This window comes from Pituophis catenifer, unplaced genomic scaffold, assembly GCF_029215685.1.
Source record: "Pituophis catenifer annectens isolate HBS135680 unplaced genomic scaffold, rPitCat1.0.hap2 SCAF_1, whole genome shotgun sequence".
Classification (NCBI taxonomy): Eukaryota; Metazoa; Chordata; class Lepidosauria; order Squamata; family Colubridae; genus Pituophis; species Pituophis catenifer.
In genome coordinates, this window is record NW_027256881.1 from 315,286,337 (window position 1) to 315,298,978 (window position 12,642).

Sequence of the window (12,642 nt, forward strand, 5' to 3'; positions counted from 1 at the left end):
CACCACCTAGAGTGGGAGGAAATGAAGCAAGTGAAATTTTTCCCCATCACTTTTTCTTCATCCCAGTACATGTTTAATTATTATACATGTTTAATTATTGCGCATCAGACTGCTGTTAAAGGATTAGGAGCTCAGCCAAATCTACAAACGTGTGTTTGGATGCCATCATTAGCAGGGTGCACCTGCTGGTTATCTTGGACTCATGTCTTCTTGCAATATCCAAGGGAAGGGCAACCTGTGGGCCAGGAAAAAAAAAAAGGGGGGGGGGGGTTATAACATTCTTCCCAGACACAGAAGATATAGCACCCTTAGGGCTGCTCTTAGGTCTCAGTTACCAAGATCCAGTAGTCAGACCGGTTGGCTTACACATCTCCTAAATTCAGTTGCTGAATGCCAGATTAGTTCAATATATAAAAGTATTTTATATCCGTGATCTTCTTGTGGATCAGCAGGCTGGTCAGGTTGTGTTATAGAGACCAGGATAGGAGAGCCGGGTGGCCTGAATTTAACCCATATAAACCTGTCTAGAGATGTTGTACAACGTCAAGGTAAATTGTGAGGTAGAATTACAGTCATCTATAGGGGATATGTGGGGACGCAGTGGCTCAGTGGCTAAGACGCTGAGCTTGTCGATCAAAAGGTCAGCAGTTCAGTGGTTCGAATCCCTCGTGCCATGTACTGGAATGAGCTCCCGTTACTTGGCCCAGCTTCTGCCAATCTAGCAGTTCGAAAGCACGTAAAAAATGCAAGTAGAAAAATAGGGACCACCTTTGGTGGGAAGGTAACAGCGTTCCATGTGCCTTTGGCGTTTAGTCATGCTGGCCACATGACCCCGGAGACGTCCTCGGACAGTGCTGGCTCTTCGGCTTTGAAACGGAGATGAACACTGCTCCCTAGAGTCGGGAACGACTAGCACATATGTGCGAGAGGAACCTTTATCTTTACCTTTTATAAGGAATACATTCCTTCTCCATTAATCAGATTCCCCAGCGACTATATTTGGGGGAGTATAGTCGTGGGTTGGGGGAGGGAGAAACAGAGTACTTTGTTGCTAATCCAACAGTTTATGGATTACACTGGTGCTCTCCAAAATGGTCCTTAGAATCTTAGGATTTTGGTGGTTGTGGAACTCAATGCCCATGCTAGTGATCCTGGAAATGGACTAACTTCATGGCCATTAAACATACATCAGAAGCCAGATACACTATGCAGCAACTGATCTAGTTTTTTTCTTTTGAGTTTCTGGAAAGTGAAGTGATAGTTAGAGGGAAAATTACTCCTTTGTCATGATTGGATCACTTCCTGTTATGATTTAGCCAGATTGCCATTCTCATCTTCAGGAATGAGGATCTAGCATGCTTCCTAAGACTTATGAAATTGTAGCAGTTCCTGAAAGCTTTGTAGAGTTTTCTGATCAACATAACATCCCTCCTCTATTGAAACCTTAGTTATAGAAGTAGTGAGAGTTCACAGGGCTCCTTGGTTTAGTGAAAAGCATACAAGAATGAAATGGAGGGAAATATAATTGAAACATACATGTTTCAGTCTCAATGTGAATGTAATTGCACTTACTATAGGGTACTTATGAGGGCAAAGACAATGTTTATGTTCACAGCACTAATTATGGTGGCAAAGAACCCACTGTGTCCCACTGAATTACCCAGCTGAATTTTTCCAAAGATTGTGAATGTGACATTTTGTCAAGTTCTAATTGGCAGAAGCAAAGCAATGAGTTTGTCATGCACTTTATTGCAGTGGTGAAATCTAAAGTTTGTTACTACTGGTTCTGTGGGCGTGGCTTGGTGAGTGGGTGGGTAATGTGATGGTAGGCGTGGCCAACTTTTTTTTTTTTTTTACTTTTAAAACCATTTTTTCTACAACCGCTTCGGCCGAAGAGGTTGTAAAAAAAATGCTTTTAAAAGCCTCTGACAATCCCAGCTGAGTTGCCTGATCGGCAGAGGCTTTTTTTGTTTTTTTTACTTTAAAAAGCATTTTTTCTGCGAAGAGGTTGTAGAAAAAATGCTTTTAAAAATAATAAAAAAAAGCCTCTGATGATCGCGTGGCTCAGCTGGGCATGGGGGGGGGGCAGGGATTTTTGCTACCGGTTCTCTGAACCACTCTCCTCCATTGCTACCGAATCGGGCGATCCGGTCTGAACCGGGAACATTTCACCCGTGCTTTATTGGCAAAATTGCTAAAGTCTGCCAAAATCAGGAGAAGTTGTCAGCATACCACCTGACTATTTACTATAGAATCACTTTCACCAGTGAGACTTGAGGAGATTGACAAAGTTCTTCAAGATATTTTCTTGATTATCTGCCCTTTTGATCTTTGTTCTTAGTGGGTTTCAGAAGCAAGCAATGTTGGAATGAGTTAAGAGAATAATGGATGTCACATTAATGGAAGGAAAGGTGACAACAGATTTGAAGATATCAGTGATCTGACCCTTGTTGAAGAGGATCCAGAAATATCTGCTGTTAACATTCCATTTTTGGGCAGGATTTGATGAACTGATAACTAGTGAATTGTAGTAATAATGTATGTTACAGATTTTTCTGGATCCATCACAGACCAGCACAGAAAATAGCTTGGTTACTCTATTTTTTTTTAATTTTTAAACTTTTATTAATTTAAGAAACCACATAATACATTTATAAATGCAATTAAAACAATTTACAACAAGCATCATCTTAATAATATCTACCTATAATATCTGAATTGTTACAATATCAATATCCTATATTCTTCAATATACAATATTCCTCTCACCTTATATAAGGATATTATTTTATTGATATCTCGTGTCTCTTTCTTAAATTTCATTTGATGTAAAAATTTATTTTACTCTATTGATATCTTTTCTTTTATTTAATTTTTCTTTCTTTCTTCTTCTCTTTTTTTTTACTTCCCTCTAACCATTTATACCATTTTTGCCAGACCAGATAATATTCAGATTCTTCCTTTCCTTGGATCTCCTTGGTAAGTTTATCCATCTCAGCGCATTCCATAATTTTGGATATTAATTTCTCTTGAGTCGGGACCTCTTCTTGTTTCCAATTTTGTGTGTATATAATTCTTGCTGCAGTCAAAATGTGTGTTATTAAATATATTATTTCTTTTTCATATTTGCTTGTAGGTATTCCTAATAAATAAGTTTCTGGCTTTAATGGCACCTTTTGAGTTATTATTTGTTCCAGTTGCATTTTTATATTGTTCCAGAATTTTTTATCTTTGGGACATGACCACCATATATGATAGTATGTCCCTTTATGCACTTTACATTTCCAACAGAGTTACTCTTGGTAATTAATTTTATATAGGAGTAGGGCATTCTGTTGATTCTTCTAGTTTTTGATGCTGTTGATGTAGAATCATACTGAAGCATCTCTGTGAGTTGAAAATTGGAGGGATTGTTTTATAGTGGTTCCATTCCTACCTGATGCTGTTTCCAAAAAGAGGTTGGTGATGGGGTGACTTTTGTAAAGCCTTGTAACAGTTGTGGTGTGTACTTCCACGAGGTTCATCTTGCCTGGTATTTTTGAATATCTATAGAAAGTTGCTAGTAGAAGTCATTCTGACATTTGGAGTGAAGTTTCATCAGTAAATAGATAATAGTCAAACAACCTCTCCCGAAGGAACCAGTAGTCACATTTGAACTGCTGTATCAGTGATTTCAGGCTGTGATGGAATGGATCAAAACTGATGAAATTCTCTGGCTAAATAGTTCTTATTTTTAGAAATTGGCTTTAAATCCAATAGGATGATATTCTCATATAAAATCGTTTTTCAAGCCTAATTTTCACTAGGGGCACAGTGACATCAGTGTTCAGCATACACTTCGTCCATTTCTGAGTGTAGATAGCTGTACATCAGTAGTACATGCACCAGTAATCTCTTAAATAGATTGTTGCAATGTACTCTGTGTTCAGCTGCCATCTTATATATGGCAATCGAGGTAGTATGTGGACTCAGAAGATGTCTGAACTTTATTCCATCTCTTCAAGCACTACTTTGGTTGCCAATAGTATGAGGACCCAGATTGTTGAGGGCAATATGCTGACTCTGTAAACTGCTTAGAGAGGGCTGTAAAAGCAGTATGAAGCGGTATATAAGTCTAAGTGCTATTTCTATTGCTATACTACAGTAGTATATTTACTACCATTTAAGGTAGTGACATCTACGAAGCTCTAAAAATAGCTGTGGACATGGAAACTTGAGAGATCAGTTCATCTGATATTGAGAACATCACAATATTTTCAGAATGATGATATGTTTAATAATATTTTAAGTTTATCTTAACATCTGGAGTGTTAATATTCTAAGCATGATTCTGTTGTTAAACCACCCTATACTCCAAATGATGGTAGCTGATTTAAGGAAGAAGCATATTCTTGGTGGAAAATGTTCCCTAAACTCTACTGGCCTGATGTAGCTTTCTAATCCCTTATTGTACTACATAATAGTTCTCAGGTGACTAAAAAAAAATACAAGAAGAAAAAGCTAAAAGGCAAACAGCTTGTGTAAGTATTAATGTCCACATCTACATTTCATCACTTGCTGAGTGCAACATGAAGTGGCTTGTATCACAGATCTAAATCAAAACAGAAATGCCATGATATTATAACATTATCTCAAATGCAATGTAATTAAGATGTCAGATTGCATGTCATTAATGCGTGTAGGTGTATGTCAGGCCTTTGTTGACTCTTGAAGAAACCATGTTCATTCCAGTCCACTACTATAGTTTTATTTGGAGTGCTCAGTTGGGCTAGTGACAAGTCCAGTCTTCTAGTACTGATACCTTCCTAATGTGTTGGATGACAACAGTCACATTCCCTAGCCATCAGGTTACTGGGTTAGGCAAGTATGGCCTTCATCACTCAATAATGCTTCTTACAAGTCTGAAACAAACTCATGAGATATAATAAGCACACTGATCATTGTTAAGGAGAGCATTTACTCTGTTCTTACTGTAGTGTTTTAGGGATCAAACACTGCAACTTTGAATGGACTCATCTAAGTGTTTTAGTTTAGATTGAAGTAAGGAATCATGAAATGAAGAAGCTTCTTGGATGAGAAACGAAATGTTTTCAACAAAAAAAATCAAAGTCCAGTTGCTTTTTGGAAAAAGGACTTTTGAGACAATCATGACACTGATGATTTAGACTCTCCATAGACATTAAGAAATCATTTTTTCCTGTTTCCAAATATAGTTTTTGCTAATGAAAAAGTGTCTTTGGTTTCTTCAGCTATTATCTCTTGTTTATGTCCAAGCACTGGCCACAACTACTAGAAGAAACAGCTTGGTCACTCTCATAGCAGAGGATCTAGAACAAATCTAGGAGTTTCATAGTTTGTCTGTGTTCTGCTTCTGAGAATATTTGATTATCTGGACAGGAAGATTTTGGATTGTATGATTAATGTCCCATCTCAATCAGGAGAAAGTTTCCTTCTGCATCAACAGAAAATGAACTAGAAATTATGTCCACCAGTGGACTGGTGGACATATTTAGAGATCCAATCTAAATACAAAAAAGACAGAGATAAGAAGGGTATTAATGGTGAGTTACAAGAATTAGATAAAATTTTGATGGGCCAAGAAAAAGGCATGATTTCGAAAACTTATAAATTGTTGATGAGAATAAAGATAGGCGATGAGATAATTAAGGATACAATGATCGCCTGGGGAAAAAACTTTGGTTATTCAATCCATTTAGAGAAATGGCAAGAGATTTGGTGGGAGAATATGAAATTAGTAGTTTCCACGGCATACAAAGAAAATATATACAAGATGATATACAGATGGCATCTCCCCCCCCGATAGACTAACGAAAATGTTTACTGGACAATCAGCAGAATGCTGGAAATGGTGTGAGCGTGGCACCTACTACCATCAGTGGTGGACGTGCCCGAAAGCAGTAGAATTCTGGGGGAAAATTAAAAAATGGCTGAATGAGATTTTAAACCAAACGATTGAATGGCGACCAGAGACATGCCTGCTTGGCTCCAAACCAGAAGGTATTAAAAGAGATGTATGGTATCTTGCATTACATATTGTCACAGCGGCGAGATTGGCGTATGCTCAACTCTGGAAAAATCAAAATATCCCATCAGAGGAAGCTATTATAAAAAAGATTTTAGACTGTGCGGAAGCAGATAAATTGACCAAAAAATTACAAGATAGAGATCAAACACAAGTATGTTTATCCTGGGAAAAATTTTATAAATGGCTTGAGAAAAGGAAAATATAACCCAAATTAGAAGAGGAACTATATGTATTGAGAAACTTATATTATACGAGTAAAGTGAGGTCGGATAGACCTAATTGTTTTATAAAGATATGTAAGATGCTCTGTCTTCTCCGGATTATAATATAGATATACAGTACCGAGTACTAGGTTATCAAGGTACTATTTATAGATATGTTAGCGTTGTAGGTTTTTGTTGTGTTGTTTTGTATGTTTTGTTTGTTATTTATATATTATGTCGTTCTCTTGTTGTTTTTTAATGGTAAAATGTAAATAAAGATTATTATTTTTTTTAAAAAAGAAAATGAACTAGAAATCAGACCCATAGTTAGATATCCATGATTCTTAACAATTACTAAAATCCTTGAAAATAACAAATCAAGTTGTGTATGGATTTAATTTTTATCATTGTGACTTGTGCCTGTTGCTGAAAGTTTTCATAGATGTAAACGTCCAGAAACTAAAATCTGATTTCTTATACAAAGTTAGAATATTGAAGCATCTAATTCTATTGATTTGGTTAGTAATAGCTTTTTGGAATCTTAGGTAGGAATGGTTTCTACCCTTGCTTGTTTAGGATTATTTAAGATTTGTATTGAATTTACATATTGTGAAGGACTATTTTTACTGAATGAAATACAACCTCTTTTACATGCTTGGATTATTGAAGTCAGAGCAGGTTGCTGGTACAATCTGGAAACTATACAGTGTTGTGCTGGAAAAAAAGTTGAAAACATTTTATTAACAAATGGACAGGTCAGAATTTTTCTCTGTAAAGTGTATTTGCTCCACTCTCACCCCCTCAGGGCAATTGCTTAAGTAATTTTATCCCAAACCTTTTTTAAAAACATGAGAATTTTTTTAAAAGAAAAAAGTGTTATCTTAAGATACTGTATTTTTCGGAGTATAAGACGCACTGGAATATAAAACATACCTTAGTTTTTGGGGAGGAAAATAAGAAAAAAGCTGATTGGCAGGTGGATCGGCCTCCCGGAATACCCCCAATCAGCTGAATTTTAGCAACAGGTGAATTTTAGCAACAGGTTCCTTGGTTGTGAGCTCTGTGCCTTGCTTTTTTTTTTTTTTTTTTTTGCTTTCTTTTCTGCCTCTGAAAGCCTCAGAGCTTTCAGAGGCAGAGCTTCAGAAAAAAAGCCTCTGAAGCTCTGTTTGGGGGCTTCATTTCTGAAGCTTTGTTTCTGATGCTTTTTTCAGCCTCTGAAACCTCCATTTGAGAAGCTGGGTGGGGCTACATTCAGAGTATAAGATGCACCCAGATTTTCACCCTCTTTTTTGGGGGGAAAAGGTGCATCTTGTACTCCGAAAAATACGGTAAGTTCTATTTTTGCCCTGTACATTTTTCAAACCAATGCCAAATGAATCAGACATTTTGACTCTTTCTCTGGTGGCTTCATGCCATTACTGACCTCATTTTCTATGATCTTAACAACAACAACAACAATAATGAGAAAAATGTGTGCCATTTTGGTTGCAAAAAAGCCCCTCCATCTCTTGAATAATTTGTTTAAATTCAGGATGGCAGAGGAAATCTCCAGCAATAAGTGATAAGGAATCTGACATGATAAACTGTGTTTTAGCAATGGCTAGATCTCAGCTAAATAGCTTCATAGCCAGTTTTTCCATCCTTTCATGCCCTATCATCAGAGTACCTATTTGAGCATGCAAGAAGACAAACAGAGCTCAAAAATAGTCAGTCTTACACTATTAGATAAGGCAGTGCATCTCTGATTTATGATATAATGTCTGATTTATGCCAACTCTATTCTTGGATTCCTTGCAGATAACCTTAGTAAATCTAGAGTCATTATATGCTAATAATGATGTTCCCCATGGAATACAATTTATTTAAGGGGTAAGGAAAAGAAAACTATCTGTCCCAAATAATAAATAAGTTTAATTGAACTTGTCACCTTAAAAAGAAATTTACCTTTAACCTTAAGAGGTTTATTGGTATTTGATGATGATGATGACTGAACTTCATAAGTACTAGGGACCCACCATGTCCTTCAAAGTTTTACCTTGAAGTTCTGAGTTGGTCTTGGTGGAGAGCTGGGGGGAATGACTGTGTCTTCTCAATAATTATTCAGGACTGTGACTCATCCACAATGCTACTCAGAGGCATAAATGATATATGTAGTAGATCTGGCTTCCCGTTAATGAAATTGTTTTTACTCAGAGGCTATATATAGTATGTATATTTAACTGCAACTTGAACTGAACATTATCAAGGCTTATTCATAATTAAGAGTGCAACTCAGTGTTTCCCAAGCTCAGCAACTTTAAGCTTCATGGAGTTAAGCTCCCAGAATCCTCAAATTCTGGAAGTTGAATTCCACAAATCTTAAAGTTGCCAAGATTGAAAAACACTAGTGTAACCCAATAGAAGTTTGCTCCAAAATAAAGATAGATTTGTTTTTCTATTCCCATGGGTGCCTGTTAGTAGAGTTGCCATTGCTAGAATATATGCTGCAGTTTGTTTCTCCATTTAAAGAAAATTATGTTTATTGAGGATTGTCACAAAGATTTATTGGCATGATTTGGGGGTGGGAGATGCTTTTGAGGTGGAATGCCCCAAACTTGTAGAGTACCATTCTATGGATTAAAACAATAGTTATTGCTGGTATAATCACCCTCTCTTTTTTGTAATGAAAGGAATCCAGTGTAAAGTAGAAATTATGGTATTGCAACTAGATGGAGAGCTGAGTTGTAAGTCCCCATGCAACCACTGAATTTACTAAGAAATTATATTCATTGTCAAGCCAGCCTACCTCACGAAGTTATTGTAAGGATAAAGTTATGAGGCCCTCTTTGTAAATGTCCCTGAGTTATGATGGGATATAAATTCAGCAAATGAATGAGTGGATGAATGAAATAGAAGTACCGGTAATTGGTTACTTTCAAGTTCAGAAACAGCTATGAAAAAAATCATTGCCATGGATTCTCTCCCAATTGTGTATTTTCATCTTGTTATCTTGTGTATTTTCATTTGAAGTGAATATGGCTAATGTATGTCATCTCAAAAATGGTGTTTCTAATTATTCCAAAGTATTAAATACACAGTTTCTAACACTAAATCAGACACATTCAACATGGCAATAATTCTTTTTCACATCTTCTGAGAAAGAAAGTCTTTCCGGTAAAGTTGATGCCAGCCATACTGATGCCAGAAAACAAATTAATCCACAATTGCCACAAAAAGTTGAGTCGGGTATAATGATACTTTCATGAAATATGATGCTGTATCTTTTGCTTTCAAAACTGAAATCAGGTCTTATTCTTCCCAATATAGGGCTTAACTGGTAACAGAAACTTGCTGAAATACAAACTTCTGTGCTACTTTTATTTGCCCTAGTATCTCTTCTGAGTCACATTCCAGCAGTTGTAATACTTGTATCCTCATCAGAGATCTTTTGAAGAGGCCTAATTCAAAAGATCCCTGAAGTTAATGTTAAAGATACAAGATTTTAAAATATTCACTGCATAGATAAGCTACTGCCAATGCAACCGTGACAGAATAATATCAGTTTAGGACAGCTCTGTTCTCTAGAGAAACATTCTGATTTGGGCATCAACAAACCCTCTGTATTTGTGTATTTTTTATTTTAGTGTTTTAATGTTTATTTAATTTTGCATTTATTTATATTTAATGACCCTACACAATTTTCAGTCCAATATACTTCATAAAATATAATAATATAGTGTAAATGAACATATCTTTCTCCAGACTTCTTAACTAGATATTATCTTGGATAGTCCGCGAATGTGCATCTTGTGGATGTAGCTTTCTTCTAATCTTACTTACATTTCATTGTCTGCTAGATAGGGATAGTGAGATTTTTCAGAATTAATAATGAATGTTTTGGCATTTCAGCAACGGAACTGAAGCATGACTATTAGTTAAACAGCTGGCATCTGGCTTGCAATGTATAATCACACTTAATTGATTCATTGCCATTTTATTTAATCACTAGTAACTGCATTATAAACTCTGTAGATGTTTAGTGGTAAGAGTAACAACATCTGTCTTTTAAAAACGTGTGAAATATGTGTCACATTGCAGACGGCTGGCAAGGTGGCCTTGCTTTGCTTCACTCTACCCCCCAGGCACATGTTGGTACTGTTGCCCTAGGTACGTAAAATGAAACTGGGATTAGAGAAGCAGAATATATCAATTATGTTGAAGCATCTTCACATCTTTGTAATAACAGAGCACTTGAAAATTATTATTCGGGCAATTTGGAATGTGTTGACATATTGGTTTTCAACTCGGGCTGTTATAAACGGGTGTTGTGCCAAAACCCAATGGCTTCTTCAGTTCTAATTGGCTGAGACTTTTGTGCATTAACCAGAATGCATTGCATAGTGTTTTTCCAGATCAATTTTTGGATACTTCATTTCCATGGATAATAATGGCAGTCCACTTTCCACAACTCAGTATATGCCCATGTTCCCGATTATTGAGCAAAAATAGATAAAGAATAAGATCTTAAATCATTGCAGTGGTAGAATTGTTCTTTAATAAGAGGCATACTCATAAACGACCTCTGACAGCTCCCTCCTGAGATCATAAAGTTCTGTGTCTCAGTTGTCCACCCGCCCCAGAATTCAGAACGTTAAATTTCACAGGATCTTCTAATTGTACGTTATGCTTTTGAAACAGTTCTTCATTTTAATTTTGTACTATTCTTTGAAATAAAGAATGGCATTTAATGTCTATGGTTAAATAAATATAAAATACCATGCTTGGGCCTTAAAATCTTTTTTCCTCTTTTCTTTGGAAACAGAAAAGGTGAAGATTAGTTGTATTTCACATCATTATTGCTGCTGTTATTATTAAAAAGTGCATACACGTGATCTCTTATTGGCCTTCTGAAACCTGAAATTCCTATGAGAAATTAAGCCCAGAACAGGACCCAATATTGGATCTATAACTGGGCAGAACTCAAGGAAATGATTTTCCTTTATGCAAGAGTCATCCTGTGCTACTAATGCTCACATAACTTTTCAGAGTAATATAAGGCAGATTCTCTCCCCGTTGGGTTAATATTGCAAATTTTAGATGCTACTTACCTATGAGAAGAAAAGGAGACTCACAAGAGTTGAATGCAATAAAATTTAGTACTTACTTTTCCTTTCCAGATGAATGAAGGCTGAATTGTATTAAATTACCCACTTTCATTGATGGAATGGTTTCATCGGTAGAATGAAGATAAAATCCGACCTACAACCCCCATGAATGTTCAATATTTGGAAAAAAATAGGAAGGGAATGGGAGGGTGCAAAGCAGATTTGCAGGGCCAAAGAGAATGTCAGAGGAGAGGAAAAAATGCCTTGCTATGTGGCTGAAAGTTCACTCAATTATACGGTACTAGATTTTATTGATTTATTTAATAAATGTATATGCTGCCCATCTCACCCTTGACGTGACTCTGGATCTTATGTATGATCTGTTGTATATATAAGGTGGTAGTTATTCTTGTGTAAATATTAATCAGATTTCCTGTAAGGCAGATTTTGAACACAATAGGAAAGAATATTCCATGAATGAATGATTATTTTTTGTTTTGTTTTTTCACAGTTAATTGGGAGACCATATGGAGAGCTAATACTATGAAGAAATTTGAGATCCATATGAACATGAATAGCAACGTTGGACTACTGAGAGTCTTCCCTGGAATTACTGCTAGAGCGGTCAGTCTCCCACTTCCTCAGAACATCTCAGAGCAAGTTTGGAGTGTTGATTAAATTTAATTAATAAGCAATGAGAAAAGATATTTGGTATTACCCAGGTTCATTGCTGATATTTAAATTGAGAGTATTTAAATCTTAGTATTAGTATTGAATGAATTATCTTACAATACTTGTTTAGATGAGGTTAACACTTCCAAGAACACTGTTATGTCAATATTTGTAATAGGAAGCTACCAGATTTTGGGGACTTTTGTGGCAAAATAATCTTCTGAATCTTTGACAGTTGAGAAACATTTTTATATTATTTATGGCTTGAGGTTGTTAAAGGGTAATTTGCATTGGAGAAGTCACCCGAGCCCTTTACACTGTGATTTTCTCTTACAAAAACGAGTCTGAGGATGCAGAAATTGGACATATCTCTGTCCTGACTACCATTGGATGCCTGAGGCATGTATTTGAAGGCATGCGTGCTTCTTCCAGTCCAGAAACAGAATTGATCTTCCAGGCTTCCATCTTCAAGATGGATCGGATCTCCATGAACCTTTTTATATATATTCTTTCCACTACAATCAAAAGACTCTTGGCAGGTTCATCAAATAATTCTAAAACAACCATAGCATAAACTCAAATAAAACATTTTGATTTGATTAAATCAAAGTAAAAAAAGTAGCAAAGCTATGATATA

The 12,642-nt window shown here is 36.1% G+C and overlaps 1 protein-coding gene across 1 annotated transcript in view; it reads left to right on the forward strand.

The window, feature by feature from the left end:
• The window catches only part of ASPG (asparaginase), an 82,095-nt gene that overhangs the window by 19,884 nt on the left and 49,569 nt on the right, over positions 1-12,642 (forward strand). The window contains exon 7 of the mRNA XM_070931580.1: positions 11,845-11,957. Coding sequence (XP_070787681.1) covers positions 11,845-11,957 — 113 coding nt within the window. The remainder of the gene's footprint in view (positions 1-11,844; positions 11,958-12,642) is intronic.